Source organism: Molossus molossus, unplaced genomic scaffold, assembly GCF_014108415.1.
Source record: "Molossus molossus isolate mMolMol1 unplaced genomic scaffold, mMolMol1.p scaffold_m16_p_18, whole genome shotgun sequence".
NCBI classification, from domain to species: Eukaryota; Metazoa; Chordata; class Mammalia; order Chiroptera; family Molossidae; genus Molossus; species Molossus molossus.
In genome coordinates, this window is record NW_023425353.1 from 27,946,181 (window position 1) to 27,969,559 (window position 23,379).

General features: G+C 47.2%; 1 protein-coding gene across 2 annotated transcripts in view; it reads left to right on the forward strand.

Moving 5' to 3' along the window:
- IFT122 (intraflagellar transport 122) overlaps positions 1–23,379 on the forward strand; it is a 77,970-nt gene that overhangs the window by 48,793 nt on the left and 5,798 nt on the right. For both annotated transcript variants that reach the window (XM_036266709.1, XM_036266710.1), the window contains 8 exons: positions 2,059–2,112; positions 5,273–5,434; positions 9,835–10,001; positions 13,005–13,176; positions 14,637–14,739; positions 16,686–16,826; positions 17,944–18,038; positions 22,102–22,202. In XM_036266709.1, coding sequence (XP_036122602.1) covers positions 2,059–2,112; positions 5,273–5,434; positions 9,835–10,001; positions 13,005–13,176; positions 14,637–14,739; positions 16,686–16,826; positions 17,944–18,038; positions 22,102–22,202 — 995 coding nt within the window. The remainder of the gene's footprint in view (positions 1–2,058; positions 2,113–5,272; positions 5,435–9,834; positions 10,002–13,004; positions 13,177–14,636; positions 14,740–16,685; positions 16,827–17,943; positions 18,039–22,101; positions 22,203–23,379) is intronic.

Genomic DNA, 23,379 nt, shown 5'->3' on the forward strand with positions numbered 1-23,379 from the left:
GGCCAGGGCAGAATATGTTTTGTTTTTTAGCCTGGAATGAAATTAGGCAGCACTGCCTAGCACTGTGTTAAGTGCTCAGCAAATGTTTGAATACATGAAAACAAAACTGGAATGCGTTTCCATTTGCTTAATACCTGCCCCCAATTCTGTATCCCCCACCCCCAAACACTCCTTGTGAATAGAAATTATTGTATTAAAGCCCTAAGATTTTGACCATAGACTATAACTTGATCATTTTATCCAAATCCCTAATTCCCAACCTTTTCTGCTTTGTCAAGTCACTCAGGCCCACATTCAAGTGGAGAATGGTTCCCAGAGATAGACCATTGTCCCCACTAGATGGCAGAGGAGAGCTGTTTAGCACCCAGGACCACTGCCCTAAGCAGAACTGCAAAGCTTCTGTTCCCACATTTCCCTCCCCTGAGGTTATTTACAGAGGCCTTGTGACTCTGACCACTCCGACCAGGACACCCCTGACTCTGCAGAATATCAAGGCTGAAGGAACTCGGAAACAGATTTCTCTCAGTGTTGGGGCCCCCCAACTGGAAAGAGAGCTAGGACAGACCTAGAAAGCTCACTCTTACCTCCCTGCTACTTTGCCGGACATTCCAAGTTTCTCTCTCCTGTTGCTTTAAGGAAGCCCAGATCTCGAAGATGGCTTATAAGACCTCCAGCGAAGAACACAGGTGCTTTTAGCTTTCCATCCCTTTGCTTATGTAACGCTTGCCTTACCTTTTCAAGGAATTTCTCTCCAAGAATATCCATTTGCCAGGTTCCCACTCTGTGATGCTTTAATTAATCCTGCCTCTGGCTACTGACAGTGCTCAGACAGTGAATCTGTGTTCTCCAGCACATCTAGTTCATATTTGTATAGCTCTCAGCTCAGGGAGATTTATTGATCTATTTAATCTGCCTGCCTCCCCTTTTAGAATATGAGCCCCTGAATTGGGAAGGGGGACAGGAGCCAAGTCATATATCTCTCTCAGTCCCAAGCCTGACAGGATGCCTGGCCCTGTGGGCTGAAAAGATGAAGTCACATTGTGATCATCTGTGAGGCATCCAGAGGCTGGGTGACTTGCTCATTTCCACAAGACTTTTTAGGATAGAGGATGTCATGCAGCTAAGTAGAGGCTGCAAGTGGCCAGGATTATTGTTCTGCATTACAAATTCTAAGGCCTCCTGGATCTGCTGCCTCCGCTAGCCATGTGTCAGCCCATTTCAAATGGGACAGTGTAAAGAAGCACAGCTGGATACAAATGTTGACAGCAGAGCCATGTGGAGCTCAGCCTGACATGGTGGGTTATGCTCCTCTAAACCTTTTGCAGAATCTGAAAGCAAAAAAAGAGGCTTAGTTGACATCAATCTGCATGAAGATGGATGCCTGGAGACTTCCAGCAGCCCATGGGTTAAAGTCTCTGGCTTTACTGTGAGTCCAAGGCAAGAGCTACACTTTCAGGATTTACGCAAGAGTTTGCCTTCCAGGGACTTGGAGTGATTCATTCCCTACCTCCCCTTTCTTCTAGAAACCATCTTTATTTCTTCTCAAATTTCCTTTCCTTTTCTCCCTTCATGACAGTACTATAGGTTCTGGATGCCCTGTGTTTATGCACTGTTGGTAAGCATAGCTGCTGTCTCCTGTTTCCCTTCCAAGTCACCAAGATGTACGTGCAGTCTCTCCTCAGTCAGTCATCTTCCCCACTCCTGCTCAGATGCCACTGCCTCAGTGTCAGACTGGCGTGTTCTTCCTTTTTGCATAGAGATTCCTCTAAGCAGGCACCATCTCAGACTGCAGTATCATGGTTTTGTTTCCCCTGATCCCAAAGTGATTGATGCAGCCAGGGCTTCTTTGCTCTTCTTTGTATGGACTAATCCCAGGGATAAAGCTGAGCCTCACTGGGTGGTATAACGCTCCTGAACATACAGTGATTAATCAATGCTTGCTTCTTTTCCCTTCTTACTGGCTCACTTTCTAAAGCTTGACTTCCCACCCCCAGCCAATCACCCACTTTTGAAGCCCAGAACGCAGCTGATTTTATTCTTTTATTTTTTCCTCTGTAGGCCTTCACCAGAGTACAAGACCTCCGATACTTAGAGCTCATCAACAGCATTGAGGTAAAGATGAAATGTTCTTCTCGAGAAAGCACAGACTCACTGTCAGTGGTTACAAGCAGCTCTTCAAGAAGGCAAGAGCCTTGAGGACATGTGAACAGAGCCCACTCGGTATCAGGTGTCTGGGTATCAGGACCACAGCCTTGCCTTGGGGTGCAGAATGCCATGTGGTGGGGGGAAACAGCACCCAGGGGCAAGGAGTGCAGTCTGTCACTTGGTAGCTGCGGGAGGTAGGTGGATTCCTTGGCTCTCTGAGCTTTGGTTTCTTGTCTGTAAATGGGATGAGACCTACCTCACAGGGTTGCTGGGAGGATTAAATAGATTCTCAGTAACTAGTTTTCATCCTTGCAGTGATTGTTAGCTGGCTACCATCTTCTAGGGCTTCAATAACGTGCCGATGTAAGAGGCATTTCCCAAATACACACGATCTACATCCCACCCATAACAATAGGTCCTGGGGAGGGAGGTCTGAACTGGGTGCCTCGAGGCTCTGGAGCCCTCCTTCCAGCCCACCATTCCTAGCTGAAAAATCAGCGTCATCAGCCAAACTCAGAGAGGGCTGTGGTGGACTGAAGAGGCTGGTTCTGCGAGTGCCAATTGCTGGGTGATGGTAAACCATGTTCTTAAATCTTAGTGCAGTCTAACTGTCTGTAAAAAGGCATACATATTTTTTCTCCTGAACAGATTTATTGTGAGGCTATGGGAATGTGAGATAAATCTGAATTTCCATATGGAAGCAGTGAGGAAATCAGTGAATGTCTTGTCCCTTTGATTCATTTAGCATAATAAACACCTGTTGTGGGCCAAGCCTTGCTTGTGCTGAGTCCAGTGGGCAGAGCTGAGTGGAAGAGACCTGCAGGAGCTCACAGCCTAATAATAATTGTTGCCATTATTAAGTCTAATAATTGTTGCCATTTGCTGAGTGCCTGCTCTGTGCTAGACATCATGATTGATGTGTATGCTATTTTAAATAATCACAACAACTTAGTCAGACACTGTTTTTATCCCTGTTGGATAAGTAAGGACTCTAAGGCTCAGAAAGGCTAGGTCATGTCCCCAAGGGTCTACAGACAAAAGCTCAGTTTGAATTCAAAGCCAGTTCTATTTCCTAAGTTGTCTTTACTTCTAGACTGTCTAAGAAGTTGCTTCTGGCCCTGGCCAGTATGGCTCAGTTAGTTGGAGCATCCTCCTATACACCATAGTATTGCAGGTTCAATTTCTGTTCAGGGCACATACCTGGGTTTGATCCCTGGTCAGGTTCAATCCCCTGTCAGAGGCAACTGATTGATGTTTCTCTCTCTCTCTCAAGTCAATGGGCATGTTCTTGGGTGAGGATTTAAAAAAAGAAGAAGAAGAAGTTGCTATCAGTGCACCCCCCCACCTCACTCTCACCCCCACACACTTCCTTCCTCAGCACCATGATAAGGAGCATTTGTGTTTTTTGTTGCTTACTGACCTGCGTGGTGGAAGGTTTGTTCAGAGACATCTATCCATAATGCCTAGTATTGTTTATGATTAGGGGTAGCATTTGTGAGTCATCTGGTCTGGACTGAGGGATTTTAATCTATGCAAAGGTAACTGATCTCTGGGGACCACCTCTTGTCATTTACTAGGTCTTACTAAGCCCCTGTCTTACTATTGCCTCATCTAGTGTGCTCTGAGTTGGGCAGTCAGATAAAGTAAACTTGTAAGAATTGTTTCTTGAGAAAGAGTAAAGTGCCTTTGAGTGAGGATCCATTTTGGCTGCTCTGAGGTCTTTGTTGCTTGCTTCTAGGCATTTGGCATTATAGTCGTCCCTCGCCACTTCACACTTCGACTTTCCCGGCTTCACTCTCTCGCGGTTTTTTCAAATACGTATTCCAGATAACCAAGGTTCCTTACTAGGCTCCTTTTGGATAGGTGAGATGTAACCGGACTGATAACAGGAGGAAGAGAATCTGTCCACATGACTTCACTCGAACTGAATATATGTAAATCATTTTTCTTGATCATGGTGATATTCTGTGGCCTAGAATGGATATGGCCTAAATTCCGTGCCTAGTAAAAACCTACTTTTTTTGTTATCTCACTGCAAGATTTTAATTCATTTCCTACAATTAAGAGTTATTTTATTTGTCTGGTTAGTCTAAACCGTGTAGTTGCTTTTTGTTCTTTAAAATTATTTCTGTCAGTGGGGAAGCATGTTGCCTCCAGCTGTGAAAACTTTCACCAGCTTGTCTGGGAGTTTGATTCAATGCCTCATCTTCTTCCACTGTGATACACTTGCTAGAAAACAAGCAAAAGGAAACTGCTGGGGATGAGAGATTGGTGCTATTGAGTGTTTACAAATACTTGAGCTGTAGACTAATGAATGTTCCCTAACACAGGAGAAAGGAGTGTGTCAGTTATTTCTCTCCATCCTTAGCACTGCTCTGTGTGTGTGTGTGTGTGTGTGCACATACATACACATATGCTCAAACAAATGTGTATTGGGGATCATCACTTATTTCTATGGTACAAAGAGCATCTGGAGTTTGACAGACTGAGTCCAAATGCCAGCTCTGTATGACTTTGTCTTGCTCCTCTTCTGAATCTCAGCTTTCCTCAGTATGACACTTGGGCGGTACCACCCAACCTTGGGTCTGTGTGGGAAGTGTATACCTGGTGCCTAGTGGGTACTCAGCATGTGGTATCACTCACCTTCACTTTAGAGACAGGGATATAGTGAGACACATGATATTATTTTGTTGGTTTCCTTCTGGGGAAGAAACCCTATACTTTCTCCTTATCTACAATCATCATGAGTCGAGGCAACTCAGTCAAACCAAGCCTGGAGACTTGAGAGATCTTGGAGCTTGGGGGCCTCCAAGGAATGGGCAGTACACACCATGCTAAGTAGTTATTTCCTTGGAAGAAAGGACAAGAAAGCTGCCCTGAGGAATTTCCATTAAATAAATAAAAGTTTGCATCTCTTTTGATCTTCCCTTATGGGGGGAAATCTGCTTTTGTTGTCAAGCATTCCCACCAGAAACCTAGGTGAGAGACACCACAGCTCAGGAGCCAAGTGTCAGTTCCAGTAGGAAAGCCCAAGAGGCTTAACTTGAAATAGCAACATCTAACCTTTGTAAAGGCTGTTTCCTGCCATGGCTGCAGAGGCCATTTCCTGTGCTTCTAATTTTTCCAGGAGAGGAAGAAGCGGGGAGAAACCAACAATGACCTGTTTCTGGCAGATGTGTTTTCCTACCAGGGGAAGTTCCACGAGGCTGCTAAACTGTACAAGAGGAGTGGACACGAGAACCTCGCACTTGACATGTACACTGACCTCCGCATGTTCGAGTATGCCAAGGTAATTCCCCACTTCCTGGCCCAAGCTGCTATGTGGAACCCACCAGTGTTCTGACACTGTGGTGTTCCAGTTGTCTGGCCCCAAGAGATGGTGCAGACAGAAAATAGCAATGGCCTCAGAAAGAGTGTGGGCAAATTGGTAAGCAAAGGAACCATCAGTGGCCACTGGTTGAAGCTGACCTAAAACTGACCCTCCAGGGTGACATCAGAGGGACAGACTATGACAGTTCATACCTTTGTCAGTGACAGAGCTGGATGGCCTGTGAGTCCGAACCAGAAGTGTCCCTTCATTCAGGGTTCTGGGTCTAGGCCGTCAGATCTGTCTCCCACAAATTCTCTCAAAACTATCAGAAGCCACCCTGGCCGGTTTGGCGCAGCGGTTAGAGCATTGGCCTGCGGTCCAGAGAGACCCGGTTCGGTTCCCGCTAAGGGCATGTACCTCGGTTGCAGTTTGTCCCTGGCCCTGGTTGGTTGTGCAGGTGGCAACCACTCGATATGTCCCCTTCACATCAATGTTTCTCTCTCTCTCTCTCTTTTTCTCTCTCCCTCCCACTCTACCTGAACAGAAAATGGAAAAATGTTCTTGGGTGAGGATAAAAAAAACAAAAACAAAAACTTAATCAGAAGCCACCAAGAATCAGTGTCTTCAAGCATGACTGATTCTACTATCCTCATACAGGATAGTGTGGTTCACTCCAGCCGAGGTGTCCTAAGTGCCTGCTGTCTGTCTGGTACTGGCCTTTGCACTAGGCCTTGGAGGCACTATGACAGAGTCCCTATCCTGGCGCTAGCACAGTATGTCTCTCTGCCCGGGCTGGTGCCGCATGGTTCCACATCATCTGCATGGTTGATGGTGGAGAGTTGCCCTTGCATTTGGAGGGACCCAACAGGTGTGGGTACATGAGGGAGATCTTCCTGGAGCAGGCTTGTATGAGCATGAGTACCACTGAGGAGCCCAGACCATCCGGACACTTGCAGTTTAGCCTAATGCAAGGTGAAAAGGGCACTGGGCACATTGTGCAACCAGGCTCTTCCTTCCATGGAGGTGCCTTTGTTAACCTGCCTTTCCCAGTAGTGTCAGGAGCAAGGTGAGTCATCAGCCACAACCAATTAGTGACTATTAATGGCAATTATCTAGCTCACAAGTTCAAGATGGAAAATCATCCCCATTTTTTTTGTTGTTCTTCTGTTCCTGAAGGTGGCTGCACTCATTTATCTTCTACCATCTGTGAGTTCCTGGGACCAAAGGTTATGTCTGGGTCACTATACTGTGGCCCAGGAGTTTCTGGTCATCAATACCTGGACAAGCACGTGGTCCCCAGCCTGTCTTTTCACCTTGGTGGTTCCATCACTCCATCCCTCAGATCCAAGTTCTTTAGGTTCCCCCACTTTGCCATCTTCAATTTTTTTTAAAACCTCCCACCCCCTGTACTGCCACCACACACACACACACACACACACACACACACACACACACACACACACTTTAACACTGCATTCATACTGAGAACACCTAAATCAGTGTGTCTTTCTGGAGATAACAACATTTAAACTGAGGCCAAAACCTTAAACTAAAGGATTGAATCCTAGGGGTGGAATTTAGGCATTAGGAGAGCTGGCTCTGGGTATTCTCTGGAACTTCTGAAATCTTCTAGCAAGCAGCTGGGGTGCAGCAAAGAATGCCTCCTCACCTTGGTGTCCAGAGAGCAGTGTGAGTCCTGGTCCTTCCTCATGGTGACCTAGGAAAAGGCTCACCACTTTGCTAATTCTCCATTTTCTTCTTGGAGGTGACATAGTTGCATCTCAGCATAGTTCTGGGAATTGCACAAACTAATGTACAAGAAAACCCCTTAAAAAGGCCAAGCTGTAGAAAGGTTAGGAAAATGAGATGGGCCAAGCCTGACCACAGAGTGGCTGTTCTTCAGACCTCTCTCCAGTCAGCCCCATTCCTGCTCCTACATCGAGGCGCCTCCTCACACTTCGGGTAGGCTTTGTGCATGCACAGTCTCCCACCCAGAAATGTAGCCTATTTACACACTCCATCTGGTCTGCCTCTCTATGAAGGTAAATACTCTGGGGGTTGTTTTTGGTTGTAGTTTTTGGTCACAATTCCAAGTAGGTTGGTTCTGTTTCAATCCCCTCCCCCCAGTAGTTTGAATTTGAGAAAGTGTGTACATACACATTATGTCGGGGGTGGGGAGGGATACAGTACTTATTAACATGGCATGTTTTTGTTTATTTGAAAATTGCTTCCCAAGATTCAATCTGGTTTTCAGAAAATTTTTAAATTACATTCCCACGTACAAATAAATTATATGCTTTCCGGATAAGTGACATGTTTATATGGTGATAAAGGGAATTATAATGCTCTTAACTCTTATGTAGTATGTCCTTATCAAAATCACCAAGCATGAGAACACTGTTTAGTCTCATTCATCACTCAGCACAGCCTCTTTCTTTCTACTCCAGGGCAAAGTCTTTGCTATGGCCCCAGATAATGTGTAAATTAGCTTCATGCAACCAAAGAATCTTTGAAAACCCAGTTTGTTGAGCCTTGAAGGAACCAGTTAAGACTCGGCTTCAGTTAGGTCAGAGCTCCTGGGACTGGGCTGTTGGGCTAAAGGAGGTTTCTTTCAAGCCTGTAAACTGTGTCCCTGGCTAGTTTCCTTATTGATGACTCAGATTTATGGGCCACTACAAATTTAGGGCCTCTGACCCTTCTCACTACAGTCACCCTGAGTCCAACTGAGTACTCATCTTGAAGGCCATTTCTGTTCTCTTATGTTCTCTTTACCTGTTTTCCCCAGATGCTAATCTCATTTAACCAACCAGGTTAGCAGTTTACAGCTTTGTGTTGGCATAAAGAGAACATGTTGCTGTACTGCCAAAAGGAAAGACTATCTGTAATGGCCCAAACTAGGCATCTTCAGATAGTTAGTAGCTGCTTTCCAAGCCTCTTCCCCTCTGAACTCTGGAGGGATTAACTGGCCAGTGAGATTGTCCTATCTTTTATTGGCTCTCCAGCATCAGGGTAAATGATGTTCTTTCTTCCTCTTAAAATAGTTGGTTGTTCTAGGCCAAGCTAATATATTATTTTAGGGACTACATAATTACCCTGAAAGCAAATGGAAAAAAAAGAAAGAGAGAGATAATTGTTCAAGTAGGTTTTTAGCATACATTGACTGTACTTTCCTGACAAATGAGTGCTAATCATGGGGAAAGGAGTGCTTTTTTTATACTTTGTGAGGTTGACACAGCACACTCTCTGCAGGGTACATTATTCCTAAGACAAACCACTTCTTACTCGTTATGCGGATCTGGGTTCTCAGAGCTCTCAATTTCCCTTTTTGAAAAGCCCCACCTTTAAAAATATTAGCACCAAAGCTGCTGCAACTATGGCAAACTCCCACGTATATATTTTTGGATAACTGTATCCTGAAAAGAGGTGATTTTCTGAGGCTGTTTCTATGCATCTTAGGGCCAACCCTTTGGAGGCCCTCTGTTGTGGTAGAAGAGAGCACAAGCCCTGAGGCTTCACCCCTGAGCCTGCAGATCCACAGGCCTCTCTCGCCTCACTCACGATTCTCCCCAGTCCCCTTTCCCTTGCCTCAATCCCCCATGGCCTCCTGCTTTCCCCACTTTTGCAAACCTGATCTCCAGACAATGGGATACTATCCAGTTGAGAAGTAATTAACCAATAACATTTGTGCTCTAGGCAAATACCTGGGGGCAAAGCCAATGGGACGATGCCCTAAGTTCAGACAACAGTACATGAATAGAATCAGAAAACAGATGTGAATAGTACTTCCAGTGTGGTGGTAATGGGGAGGAGGGCACAAAGGGGCCCTTCTGGACTCTGTAAATCATTTTGTCTGTTTAAGTTTAGGGGACTATGTGCTCAGCCTCACTCTGAGGCATGTGATATTATCCCTGTTATCTAAATAAGATTGTAAGTCTGAATATTTGAAATTGTGCAACCAGGTTGTAGAGTCACTATATAGAAATAGTCACACATACATAAAACTCCAAGAGAAAGAGAAACTTGATCATAAACTCTCCACACTGCGAAGTTTGTGTAAAATACTGCAAAGAGTCCGGAAAGTATTGTTTAGCTAAAGAACAAATGTCCGTTAGTGGGCAGGGCAGGAAATGTTTAGGGCCATAGTCCTTGACACTGTCCCAGTACTCCCCAGGAGCACCTGTGGGGCAGCCTGTGAGCATTCCTCCCTGACACCTGGGACTGCCCCCCAGTCAGCTATGTAGGGATGGGCTCACACTTGCATCCTGATCGCCTGCTTTAGCCAAACAGGCCCTTCCTTGCTTTAGCTTTTAGCAGCCTGATGTAATGCTGGCAGCAGGAAGTTCTAATTCGTAGTGTTTTTGTTTGTTGTGCTTCCTCAGGATTTCCTTGGATCTGGAGACCCCAAAGAAACAAAGATGCTAATCACCAAACAGGCTGACTGGGCTAGAAATATCAACGAGCCCAAAGCTGCTGTGGAGATGTACATCTCAGCTGGAGAGCATGTCAAGGCCATAGAGATCAGCGGCGACCATGGCTGGGTTGACATGTAGGTTTTCAGTCCCTGCCCCAAGAAGCATTTGGCAGCATGTCGTGTCTTGTCAGCTCTTGATTTTGACTGACAAGGAAAAAAATACTGTTTCTCTAAAGATTTAATCTGAATGCGATAGTGACGAGGTTTTTGAGACACAGAGATTGGATGAGGCATTTGCTGCCTTTGAGGAGCTCAGCAAATTCCTGGGGGAAAGGTGGCAGGGAGTGAGGAGGAGGAGACACTCAGACATTGGAGCTGCCATTCCCCGAGCCCTCCCTGCAAGCCAGCCCTACAATACCTTGCAGGCAGCCCTGGCCGGTTTGGCTCAGCGGCTAGAGCGTCGGCCTGCGGCCCAGAGAGACCTGGGTTCTGTTCCCACTAAGGGCGTGTACCTCAGTTGCAGTTTGTCCCCGGCCCTGGTTGGTCATGCGGGTGGCAGCCACTCGATGTGCCCCTTTCATGTCGATGTTTCTCTCTCTCTCACTTCCTCTCTCTCCCTCCCACTCTATCTGAACAAAAAATGGAAAAAAATGTCCTCGGGTGAGGATAAAAAATATATATATATATATACACACATATATATATATGTGTGTATATATATATATATTAGCAGACATTTGATTCTTCTCCACACCCTAAGTGTGGGTGTTTCCATGCCTATCATCCAAATGAGGAAACCAAGGCTCAAGGACCAAGTAATCACACAGGCCAAATGGGAAATTGTGGAGCTGAGCTTCAAACTGATCTGGCCAACTTCAGTGCCCATAATACCTGTCATGGTAGGAACTGAAAAGGACAAGAAAACTTGCTAGCACATCAGGGAAGGAGACATGAATTCTCATAGGAGTAACTATGGATGTTTTCTCCTAGGAGGTAGTCTTTGCATGAAGGGCCTTGATGAATTTCAAGAGGCAGAGATAGAAGGAAGGGGCAGGATGTGCAGACCAGAAGAACAGCCTAAAACAAATGAGTCGGCAGTGGTTGGAATAAAAGGTGTAGGAGAAAAAGAGTGTGGGACATCTGGCTGTGGGCAGGAGGATCTGGACTGGCTGCACTGAGAGGGCCTTGGGTGCCAGACTGAGGCATTTAGATTTGTCGGTAGGTAGTGAGGACCCCTGGTCAGGACTGTGCGGTCAGAAGCCTACTCAGCAGTGGGTGCGGAATGAAGGGAAAACTAGAGGAAGAGAGACCAGATAAGTGGTCACTATAGTAGAACAGGGAGAAACATGGTGGCTGAGGGAGTGAATGAAAGGCAGAACTGACAGGACCCAACTGAATGGTAGTGTTGGGGTGGGGCCTGGAAGGGAGTTGCAGGCTGATTCTGAGATCTGCGACTGGTAGTGGGTTATGCCACTTGCCAAGGTAGCAAAGGCTTGGTTGGGGCTGCCGGAGAGGGAATGGGTTCAGTCTTGGAACTCTTAGAGCAGCAGACCTTCGGGGGGAAGGTCAGAGAAAGGGCTTCATGCTCGTACACGTGTGTGTGTGTGTGTGTGTACTTGCATGCACGCTTATGTGAGCACACTGCCATGACTGTTAAAGGAGAGCAGGTGAGGGAACAGCTTCTGAGGTCAGCTCAGTCTGAACCCTGAAAGCTGTCGGTTGTTCTGGAAGCCATACTGTGGTCCACAGGTAGCGGTGGCCCAGACAGGACCTGCAGAGGGAGAGGGGCTGGTTAATGACTAAGTCATCTCTGTGAACCCCGCTATGTAGTTGGCATGTGTCCAAGAATAAAGTTTCTTGAAAAATGCACAGATTCCTCCCCAAAATTATTATTTTCACAAAAGGGATGGTACAAGAGAGAACCAGGCAGGTTTAAGTCCCTCTATCCCCTCTAATTTTTCATGTCCTTTTCTTTTGCAACTGATATGTACCAGGGTTACCTTGAAGAGACTTAAATTAGTTCAGGAAAGAGACATTCAGCTTGTTCTGCCCTTTTCCAGGTCTGGCTGTAAAAGATGCCTCTCCTCCAGGGACATTTGGTTTGATGGGTGGGGCTGAGGAGGTCTAAGGGGTTGCCTGTGCCACCTTTCCCTAAAAATGTGTTGTTCTTCTGCGGAGAAGTGCTATTTTTAGATTCCATTATTATTCTAAGTACAGATTGACAGGCCTCCCTGCACTTGCTTTTTTCTGAGACAGGGATCTGTTACAGCTGCTTCCCCTTCCTTCTCACAGAGAGCAAGCTGGGCAGGGCCCCTTTCCCCTGGGAAGGCTGGTGTTACCTCAAATCCTGGCCTGACCAGAGGGAACAAGCACATTTCATTCAACCCCTATGTCCCCACAAGCAGTGGGAGAGCCAGTCACCACTGGGAAAAAGTGAGCTAGTGATCCCTGTGGCCCCTCACCCAGGTTAGCACCTTGGCCAGGAAGAGAGCACAGTCAAGATTTCCTGCAGGCCTTTTTTCCAGAGCTCAGAGCAGGCCCCACACAAGCCTCTTCCTCTAGAGATTCTGCCACTGAAGAATTCTCACGCCTCTGCCTCTACTTTCGCATAAGAATTCCCAAAACTGGTGGGAAGAGCCCTCCGCCACTTCCTGACTACAGAGTCTTAGGCAGGTTGCTTCACCTTCTACCCTAGCCTTTAGTCTTCTCATCTGTAAAATGGGAGTAATAGTACCACCTCTTAGGGTATTAGAGATTCAGTGAGATCACACATTGAGTGAAAACTCAGGGCACTTTTCTTGCTACAGTAGGTGATGAGTAGATGCTCGTTTCTCTCCCCAGATTCTGCTGGACAGATTAGTAACTCCTGTGAAAGTCACGTGAGGGAACGAAGGGGGGATAGTGTCCTTTAGCAGGCAACCTCTCCCGGTCACTGGACACTGTGTCTGGAATGTGTATTCATTCATTTAATAACCCCCCTCAGGTACCAGGGGCTGTGGCACTATATTGAGCACTGGGGACATCAACATGAATTGATACAGAGCCTGCCCTCCAGAAGACCCAAAAGTCCACACTGCTTCCTTCCATCATTCTCCTTTCACAGGAGTCTATCTCCTCCCTGTGTCCTTGCCTCTCCAGGTTAATTGACATCGCCCGTAAGCTGGACAAGGCCGAGCGGGAGCCCCTGCTGATGTGCGCTCATTACTTCAAGAAGCTGGATAACCCTGGCTATGCTGCCGAGACCTACCTGAAGATTGGTGACCTGAAGTCCTTGGTTCAGCTGCACGTGGAGACCCAGCGCTGGGATGAGGTGAGGGTAGAGCACACTTTATGGGTTAGGGGGTCCTGTCTGAACCCTGGGCCACAGGGGAAATTTTGGGGTTTGGATGGAGAGCAGCTGCCCTCATTGTGAGAATGAACATTAGCCTGGCAGTCAGGAGACAACCTTGAATTCTCCAAGCCAGAGTATTTTGAAGGACCTTTCAATACTAGCTTTCCATTTGTTTGTTTGTTTGTTCGTTCGTTCGTTCATTCATTCATTCAAAGCATCTTTATGTGCCAGCCCTGTGATAGAGACTGAGGATGTGAGAGTTAATGTGACAGCCCTCATTGCCTGCTGTTAGCCTGTGCTGCCTCTGACCAGCCCCACAGGCTAACACATGTCTGACATGGAGAGATATCTGTGTGACATTTAAAACCTGTTGGGTGGCAGAAAAGGTCACCCATATTTTCCAGGTGCAGGTTGCCAGAGCTATTTCAGAGGTCAGCTCCTCCTTTTCCTCCTCCTTGCCTACCTGGCCCCACTTTGAGACCTAGGCTCATCTTGCATGAAGGGCAGGTGAGAAGAATTAGCCAGGCCAGCAGGAAAGATGACTGGGATGAGGATGCAGAAGCAGTGATGTGCTGCCTCCTCTGTGGCTTGAACTAACCCTCTAGGTCACTGGCTACCTATGTCCTGGACTGAACTTCATCCCTGAGGGAATTAGAGGTTACACTCTTGGTCCTTATCCTACCCCACCTACCCACCACCATCTAGTTTATAGTCCTAGAGTGTAGATTTTTTCTGAGTATGAGTTGTCTGACTCCTGTCCGCCCTCCGAGTGGCTCCATTGGTGAAGTGACATGGTCACTGATGAGAAAAGGTGGAGCCAGGGACGGAGGTAATAATGGTGTCTCAAGATAAATTTATCAGGAGATTTCTCAAACAGAATACATTAGAACGTCTTGGAACCACTCAATCCTGGCTGTGTATCAGGCAGACTTTCTCCCCATTGCCACATACTGTCCCCCATGACTCATTTCTGATTCTCCTGGTCTGACAGGTGGTTCAGGACTTAGATAAAGCAATCACTGGGTCCTATGCAGCACCAATTCACCACCATCTTTGACAGCTAATATGCAGAATGATGATAATGTCAATTCTGTCTCCTAAGGTATCGCCTGCAATTAAAAGAAATCTGTTTACAGCGCTACAGGAGCCCACGCAAACCCTCAAAATAAAATGTTTCCGATTCTGTGCGCTTCTGTGGTCCAGAAACAGACTGTTGTTATTGAATCCAGTCACTTGCATATTGCTGTTAATTGCCTTTTGTTTTCAAAGAGCTGATTTGTTTTTGCATTTCTGGGAGTAGTGGCAGGGGTAAGCACTCTCCCCCTCTGAGTTGTCAGGCTGGCAAAATATGACATCCCTGATGGATTCAGCCAAGTGCCATGTTTTCATGGGGGCTGCAGGGGCTGCTTTATTACAAATGCATTTGTTCCTTCCTCCAGGCCTTTGCTCTAGGTGAGAAGCATCCTGAGTTTAAAGATGACATCTACATGCCCTACGCTCAGTGGCTAGCAGAGAACGATCGTTTTGAGGAAGCCCAGAAAGGTAGGCCACAGAGACTGGCACCTTTCAGAAGGGGCAGGGAAAGGCACTGCCCAGACACACATTTCAGGAAGGCTGCCAAGCTCCTTCCCTTGTAGACCCCAAGATGGGTGACTTTATCTGGGCATGTGATGTGTTTAGTGGTGAAAGACTGGAGAGCAATGGAAAAAACATGGGCTTTGGAGTCAGACACATCTGGGTCCATCACTCATGTGCCGCAGGACCTTAGGCGGGTCCTATCTCCTCTGTGAGCAAAGCACCAGGCACTCAAATGTATCTTACCATTTAATCCTTACAACAGCCCTATGATGTAGGTACCATTTTGTAGATGAGAAAACTGAGGTTGGAAGTGGTAAAGGGATTTAGCCTGAAGTATCACAGCAAGGAAGTGGCAAAGGGGGAATTTGAGCTAGGTTGGGGGGAGGACAAAATGAGAGGACTCCCACAGTGTCTAGCACAGTTTCACCTGCCACTTTTCTCTGCCACGAATAGAAACTTGAGTTCTGTTTCTGGCTCAGATAAATGAGGTATCCTCTGCTCCTCATCATTTCTACTGGTAAAGTGGGCACACACTAGGTATGGCAGTATCTGAAACAGAAGTGAAAGGGAGTATAGAACTTTAACTAGTAATAATAATTTTAAAATATGACAGGCATTGGCTGGGCACTTAACTACATAACCTTGAATCTCAGCAGCAGCCCTGCAGAGATGCAGAGATTAACTGTGCCCTGCAAAATCACAAAGCCAGAGAGTGATAAAGCCTGAATTGGACCAGGATCTGTCTGGCTGGGAAGCCTGATTCTTCTGTTAGGTGTTGCTGCCTCTTTAGGAAATCTTCTCATTGAAGTTGGGTGTGGCATATTCCATAGCATCTCATTTGCATGTCTATATGGTTGCCACCTCCGGACACGTTTTGGAACAAATGTCTCCCTGTTGGAGCTCCTCAGCTTAAAGCTCCCTTTGAAAGACAGCGTGTTCTCTACTGCTTCAGCATTTCCAGAGAACCCAGTTGTTAAAGTATCTGCATGTTTGGGCAAAACATATCAACCTATCCATCTGTCTGTGTCTGCCCTTCCAAGAATCCATCGCCATAGTAACTTGGTACTCAGATGAAAGATTGGAGATGAGAATGGAACAAAGGCCAGACCTTCTTCTTCTCTAAAGCTGAGGATTTGGATCATCTGAGTGCCCATATGTGGGCAAGTGTCACAGCTAGAAGTGCTAACCTGGTAGCCCCCAACATCCCAAGGGTGTGGCACATTGTGGGTACAGGAAATTTCTCTGAAATGGAATAGGAACAAGGTAGCAATTATTATTATTATTATTATTATTATTATTATTATTATTATTTTGCTTGTTTTTACAAATGTTTGGTTGTTAGAACCAAGCCAAAACGTTTTCAAAGTTGTCATCAAATAGCACTCAGTTGAAGACTGACTGAAGACTTGTCTCTGTAACCTTGGGCATGCCACTTTACCTCCACCTTGCAGAGCCCATTAAACAGTCTTCATAAGTCTATTGTGATGACCCAATGAAGTAATTGGCAACAAAAGTGCTTTTTAAACTACCAAGTCCATTCAAGTGTCAGGTCTTGTTAGTGTCAGCTCAGGATTCAAGAGGCTTTGCCCTGGAGTAGGGTGGGGGCAAAACCTCACTAATGAAGAACAACAGTTTCGTCCTCAGACTTTGCCCTGAAATTTGGCCCAAGTTTTTCTTGCTGCCATGCCTTTCCAAAGTTGGTTGCCTTTTCTCAGCCAAAAAGGAGCATATCTCACTAGTTTTTTCAGGATATATCCTAGGTTATTTATAGCCTTCGGCCTGAGAGGCGCATCCCAGCAACGACGTGCTGCAGATGCTCTGATGAATGTCCTACTTCTCAGCAGCCCCTTGTGAGCTCTGCAGATTTCCCTCCAACTCCCTGAATTGCATGTGCTTTTGTGCCCCTCCAGCGTTCCACAAGGCTGGGCGGCAGGGGGAAGCGGTCAGGGTGTTGGAGCAGCTCACACACAACGCCGTGGTGGAAAGCAGATTTAATGACGCTGCCTATTATTACTGGATGCTGTCCATGCAGTGCCTCGATATAGCTCAAGGTAAGTAAACAACAGCCAGGCCGCTTGTTTTCCCTAGCCCGCTCTGGCACCAAGATAAACATCGAGAGAGCTGGGACGTTTTAATTAAAGCCCTAGGCTTGTTTATTGGGTGTACTGTCCGTAACCCTGCCTTGCAGCAGCCTAATCTGATGTGTCATCTTTTTCCAGTTTGTCCGTAAGCTTAAAGATGGTATGAGGACCATCTTGGGGTTACAGATGGGGGGTTCTGCCCTATGTTGCTAATTCAGAACATGTCTCTCCCCCTACTACCTGGGACTGCACAACTGGACATGGGTGCGCTCTGGTTTAAAAATCTTTTTAATTAGGTGAAAAAATGAAGAAGAGATCACTTTATAATAACACACTCCAGGTTCTCACTCATCCCAGGCAGGAAAATAGTTTCAATGTTGCTTTCATTCACAAGACTTCCCATGATGCACTGAGGGAGTTCTGAAAGCAGAGGGGACAGGGAGATGTCCTGTACTAGACCCAGGCCAGCGTGCAGGAATGGGAAGAACACTGGAGTTGGAGGCAGCTAGGTGATTTGTTACAAGTCACAACTCCTTCCTCAGCTCTACATTCCTGTCTGTAGTGTGGGGGTAATCCTGCCATGGTTATAGTTTGATAACTGTCAAACCCAGGTGTAGGTTGCATTTTTCTATTCTGGCCAGTGGTCTGTGATTTTGATAAGGAATGGCACAATGGAAAGAGGCTTGAGGTGAGCATGAATAAAGTTGACCCCTGCCCCCCTCCCTGCCAGGCTCCTCTGGTATGTCTGAGTGCCAGTGATCACTGCCTTCTTGCCCCAGCAGGTGCTTTCCCACTGGAATGACCTGACAGAGTATAGTGTGGGAACTGGGAGAATCTGCAAGAAATATCCACAGACTTTTCCTGTTCGTGTGCTCTATCTACCAAGCTGAAACTTTACCTGTCTTGAGATGGCCCTAGCCCCTAAACAGAGCACCTTTTTCATTCACTGCACCTCTTTGCCACTCTTCCCAGTGTAGGCCTGGTGTCTGGGGAGAACTGACGCTGACAACAGTGCTGTTGCCTAGCCCTTCCTAGATGGTTTAACACATCTCCCTCCTCCCCGCTCCCCTCCTGCTGCATACCACAGATCCAGCCCAGAAGGACACGATGCTCAGCAAGTTCCACCACTTCCAGCACTTGGCTGAGCTGTACCACGGCTACCATGCCATTCAGCGGTACACGGTAAGGTGGCCAGGAGACGGGTGCCTAAGCTAGGGGCACTGCCTGCTGAGCAAGGGGACTGGACATGTCTTAAAGTAAACCCACCGGGGAAGGGTGACCTGCTGAGAAAGCCTGCTCTTCTCCTGAGAGACAAAGTTTGGAACTTTGATTTTCCTTGATTGACTACTTATTTGCATGTAGCAAGCTGTGGGCTTCTGAATTAGTAAGCCAGAGCTAGATTGGGCCTTTCTAGTTGCTTGCTTCAGGTTTGGATGACTCAGACACTCTAGGTTAGCCAGACAAAGGACTATTTGAAATGATCAGGGGTAAACATTCCACAGGGCCCTCTCTTCTAGATGGATGAAGGCCCAGGTCTAACTAAGGGCCTAGGTCCCTCCCTAGCCCTGCAATTGGCTTGCTGTGTGACCTTGAGCAATTTCATTTATTTGTTTGTTTGTTTATTGGTTAATCCTCACTGAGGCTATTTTTCCATTGATTTTTAGACAGTGGAAGGGAGGGAGGGAGGGGGGGAGAGAGAGAGAGAGAGAGAGAGAGACAGACATCAATGTGAGAGATGCATTGGTTGGCCTCTTCCTGAACAATCCCGACTGGGCCGGGGATGGAACCTGCAACCCAGGTATGTGCCCTTGACCTGGAATCAAACCCAAGACCCTTCTGATCCACAGGCCAACGTTCTAACCCCTGAGTCAAATCGGCGACCTTGAGCAATTTACTTTCCCTCTCTGGCCCTCAGTTTCCTTCTCTATAAAACATGATTGGCTTACAAGTATCATATGATCTCACTTATTTGTGGAATATAATGAACATAACAGTCTGAGGAACGGGGTAGTCCCAGAGACGTGGAAGTGAGGTACAGACTGACAATCCCCAGAAAAGGGGGTGGTGGGGGAGAGATAAACCACAGAACTTATATACATGTGTGCATGAACAGTGGACATGAACAACAAAGCTTGGGACAGGGCAGGGAGGGAGGGGGAAGGGGGAATCAGTGAGGGGGGGGGAAATATCTGTAACAAAAATAAATTAATGAATAAAAAATAAAACATCATTGGCTTGATCTCCATAGACCCAAATACTTTTTAAAGTTACTCCCTGATTCTGTTGATTAAGCCATTTTAAATCTACTTCCTGACAATGGAAAACAGATTACAGGTTGTCATCAGCTTCCTCATTTTGTGTGCCCTCAGTCACTCAACAAATGTTGATTAAGTTCCTACAATGTTAGCTTACCCTATGCTGATCAGCCTGGAGGATAATATTAATAACCAACCCTTACTGAGTATTTACTGCATATAGGCAATGTGCTGAGGGCTTCATTGTATCAACTAATTCAAGGCCTTTCAACCACACTGTGAGATAAGTACTGTCACCCCATTTTACAGGTGCTGGACAGAGAGATCTCACAGCTAGTACACAGGAGAGCCAGGACTTGAACCCAGACAGCCTATGCTCTTAGCCTCTCCCCGCCCCTCCCCTCTAACTTAGAGAAGGCAGACCACCGGCCTCACATCCGAGCTCCGTGGTATGACCTTGGGCAAATTGTTAACTTTCCTCTGTGTTTCTGCTTCCTTCTCTATAAAATGGGGGTAATAAGAGTTCCTACTTCGTAGGGTTGTTGTAAGGATTCAATGAGTTAATATTAGAAAAGCACTTGATAGAGTGCCTGGCACAGAGTGACCCAGTGTGTGTCACCTCTTCCGACTACCTGATGCAGAGGCTTCAAAAGAGTTTTCCCTCCTCAGCCTGCTCTCCCAGGCTGAGCATTTCAGTTCTTTGACCATCCCTAAGGCCCTGCTTTCCACCTGGGCACCTCTTTGCCCCTCTTTTGTGCTGAACTCTCATCACATTATTTGCCTCTGGGGAAAGTCTGGCAAGAAAGACTCCTCTGATCGGCACTGCCTGTGCCAGCCATCAAGCCTGCATCTTATCTCTGCTGTTGCAGTCCTTGTCTCCTCACCTCTATCAGGTGCTCACCCGGAAAGAAGCCACCCTCCCCCAAAGGACCCCAAACTCAACTCAGGCTCAAAAGTCAAGGCCCCAGCGCAGTATCAGTTTGCCTGAGCCACTTCAGAGCCCAGCTCTTTCTCTCCTTGTCTTCTTCCTCTATACCTCAGGGCATGGGCTTGGGGTTGGGGGCGTCTCTTCTCTGTAACACCTGAGCCTGTGTGCAGGATGTATGTACATCAGTGAACTTGTGGCAGGTTAATGCCAGCCGGGGACCTTGGCTGTACATTCCAGCTGAGCCTTCTTCATTGGGCCATTCCTTCACTCACCAAATTTCTGCTGTGTGATAGGCCCTGTTCTGAGACCTCAGGACACAGTGGTGAACAAGACATTGTCCCTGCCTCTAAGGAGTTCATAGTCTAGTAACAAGAAGTTGCAGTACAGTTTCCTCAAGGGAAAAGCTTAGAGGACTAAGAAGACATCCTCAAGAAGGTGACTCCTCAGCACTAAGCCAAGAGGAGGGAGATAAGTAAGACTAGGGCAAGTGAAGAGGAGCAGGAAGAGCATTCCTGGCAGAGGTCACAGCATGTACCAAGGCCTGGAGGTAGGTGGTGTTTTAGAGTTTGGCAGTCAGGCCTCAGCAGAGCAGGTCTGATTCAGAGCAGACTGGAAAGGGAAGCAGCAGACCTTTCCTGCCATAATGGCTTCCTTCCCAGAGGAGAGGTGCTAATCTGAGGAAGTCCCCCAACCCCTGTTCTTTCTGGGACATTTCTTAGCTTCCACACCTAGTGTAATATAACCAGAGACAGGCTTTTCCCTGGCTGTCACCCAGAAAAGGATGCAGTCTCAGGTTTTCTTGGGTTCTTGGAACTGACAGAGGCTATAGACATTTAGGTGAGAACTGACGAGAGAATGCTGGGCTCTGAACTGAAGTAGTGTAAAGTGAGTCCTAGTGAATTTAGACCAATTAAGGCCTAAGGCTTGGTGGCTCCGTGATGAGAGTGGTCTAGCAAGACCTTTAAGGAAATGTCAGTTTATTACCATTTAAGCGCTTGAGAGGGAGGGGTAACTGGCCTGATTTAAGCATTCTCATCTAAAGCAGTCTTCATTTGCATGCACTGTGCCAGATTCCTTCAAAACAGGGTATTCTTAATCTTTTATGAACCCTTCCTGATAGAAAATTCCCTCTGACCCCACGATGCTGAGCTTCTGACAGCCTCTAGGTACAAGAGACCTATTTGTTCAGTTAATGTGCATTGAGTGCCTTGTCTTTTAGGGTCTGTGCCAGGTGTTGGGGCACAGGGACAAACAGTTGAGGGGCTCTACCACATTTGCACATTTGGTGGGCATCAAATGGGCAGGCTGCTGTCAGCAGAGAAGAGGCATGTGATTTTATGTTGTGGGTTAACTACCTCCCTTTAAAGACAGGTTTATAGTGTGGTCATGTCTTAAACTGCATAAAGGTCTTCTGTTTTAGAGCTAATTGGAGACAATTTGAACTCAGGGAAATGGAATCATTACCAACCCCAAAAACAGTGCCACTCAGAAGACATGCTCGGGCTTTGGAATCAGATCTGGGTTTGAATCCCAGCTCTGCTCCATTCCAGCCGGGTGACTGGGCAGATCATCTCTCTGGAACTTGGTTTGCTTGTCAGTACAGTGAGGATGAAAATGCATCCTTCACAGGACTGTGTTCAAGACCACATAAGACGCCCTGGCCGGTTTGGCTCAGCGGTTAGAGCATCGGCCTGCGGTCCGGAGAGACCCGGGTTCGGTTCCTGCTAAGGGCACGTAGCTTGGTTGCAGTTTGTCCCCGGCCCTGGTTGGGTCGTGTGGGTGGCAACCACTCGATGTGTCGCTTTCACGTCGATGTTTCTCTCTCTCTCTCTCCCTCTCACTCTATCTGAACAAAATATCGAAAAATGTCCTCGGGTGAGGATAAAAAAAAAAAAAAGACCACGTAAGACAGTGGCTGTAAAGTGCTGCACACAGTAGGTGCTCGTTAAGTAGATCTGCTCATTTACTAAAGTATCTTAGAATTATTGGTATCTGCCTTTCAGCCTGGCCCAGCAGTAGCTCAGTTGAAGAATTCAATCCCTGTTTGCTTTTCTTACTGCAGGAGGAGCCGTTCAGTTTCCATCTTCCCGAAACCCTCTTCAACATCTCCAGGTTCCTGCTGCACAGCCTGACCAAGAACACCCCCTTGGGCATCTCGAAAGTGTATCCTCTCTCTTACCCCCACCCTCTGTCCCACCCGTCTTGTCTAATGGCCCTGAGAAGTTCTTTCCAGAGCACTTTGCTGGCAGAAGCTTCCCTCTCTCCAGCAGCCCTCAGGGAAGACAGAGAGCTTGCCCGGCCGCTGCTTTTTGCTGTAGAAAGGCTTAGCCCGGGAGACCGAGGGGCTAGTGCCAAGAGAAGATTAGTTTTCAGGGTTCTTTGTGCTAGACCCAGCACTGGGTCTCCAGCCAACACTTTCCAAGCCCTCCCGGAACCCACAAATGTGGGTGTGACTGAAATATAGGAAGCACCAGACCTTGGGTTTTGGAATCTTGGACACTTCCCTGGGGAGGCTGGTGGATGGAGCACCTGTTGTGCCCCAAGCAGCCTGCCAGGCAGTAGGCAACAAAGCTGCTGTCTAGTAGGGGAGGTGTCAAGTGTCAAGGCCTGGATGGAGCACCCACTGGTTCAGTGGGATGCGTGCTGTTTCCAAGGATGGAATGCAGCTAAGGCTGGGGTCTTGGCCAAGAAAGGCTGCCTGGAGGAGGTGCTGTCCATTCTACAAGCTGAGGTAACCAGGGATGACAATAGAGTAGGTGTTCCAGGGGAGTATCCAGTACATAGAAATGCACAGAGGTCAAGTGAACATAGTGTGCTGGAGGGGCTGGAGCCTGCCCTGGTGAGCCAGGCTGGAGAGGCAGTGGCCTGAGGGCCTCCTTCTTTCTCTGGCTGGTGCAAGCCACAGGGCTGTAGGCAGAGGGCCTGTACTGCCAGAAACTACTAGGAAATGACTAAAATCTTTAAGGTCCAGAAAGTCATAAAGGTCATAAATATACCCTCCTGTTCAAATCTCACTATTCTCTCAGCCCCTTTCCAGCTCCAACTGGGCCTTTCTTCTGTAAGGAAAAAGCCCTCACAGGAAAGGGCTCAGAGGTGCTAATCAGGTATCTCTAAAGGGTTCCAGGCCCATCGTTTACATTTTAGAGGAAACTCTCCCAAATCAAACTGTGCCTTCCATTAAAAGCCCTTCAAATGAGTGGCCAAGGCCACACCTGCTGGGGTCTCTGCACCTGCACCCAACCTTTCCAGCCATTCTCTTCAATCAGTAGAGTTTGATTGAACCCAGGCCCTGAGCTTCACCCTGTGCTATGGACCTGGGATTAGCCCTTGACACAGTCCC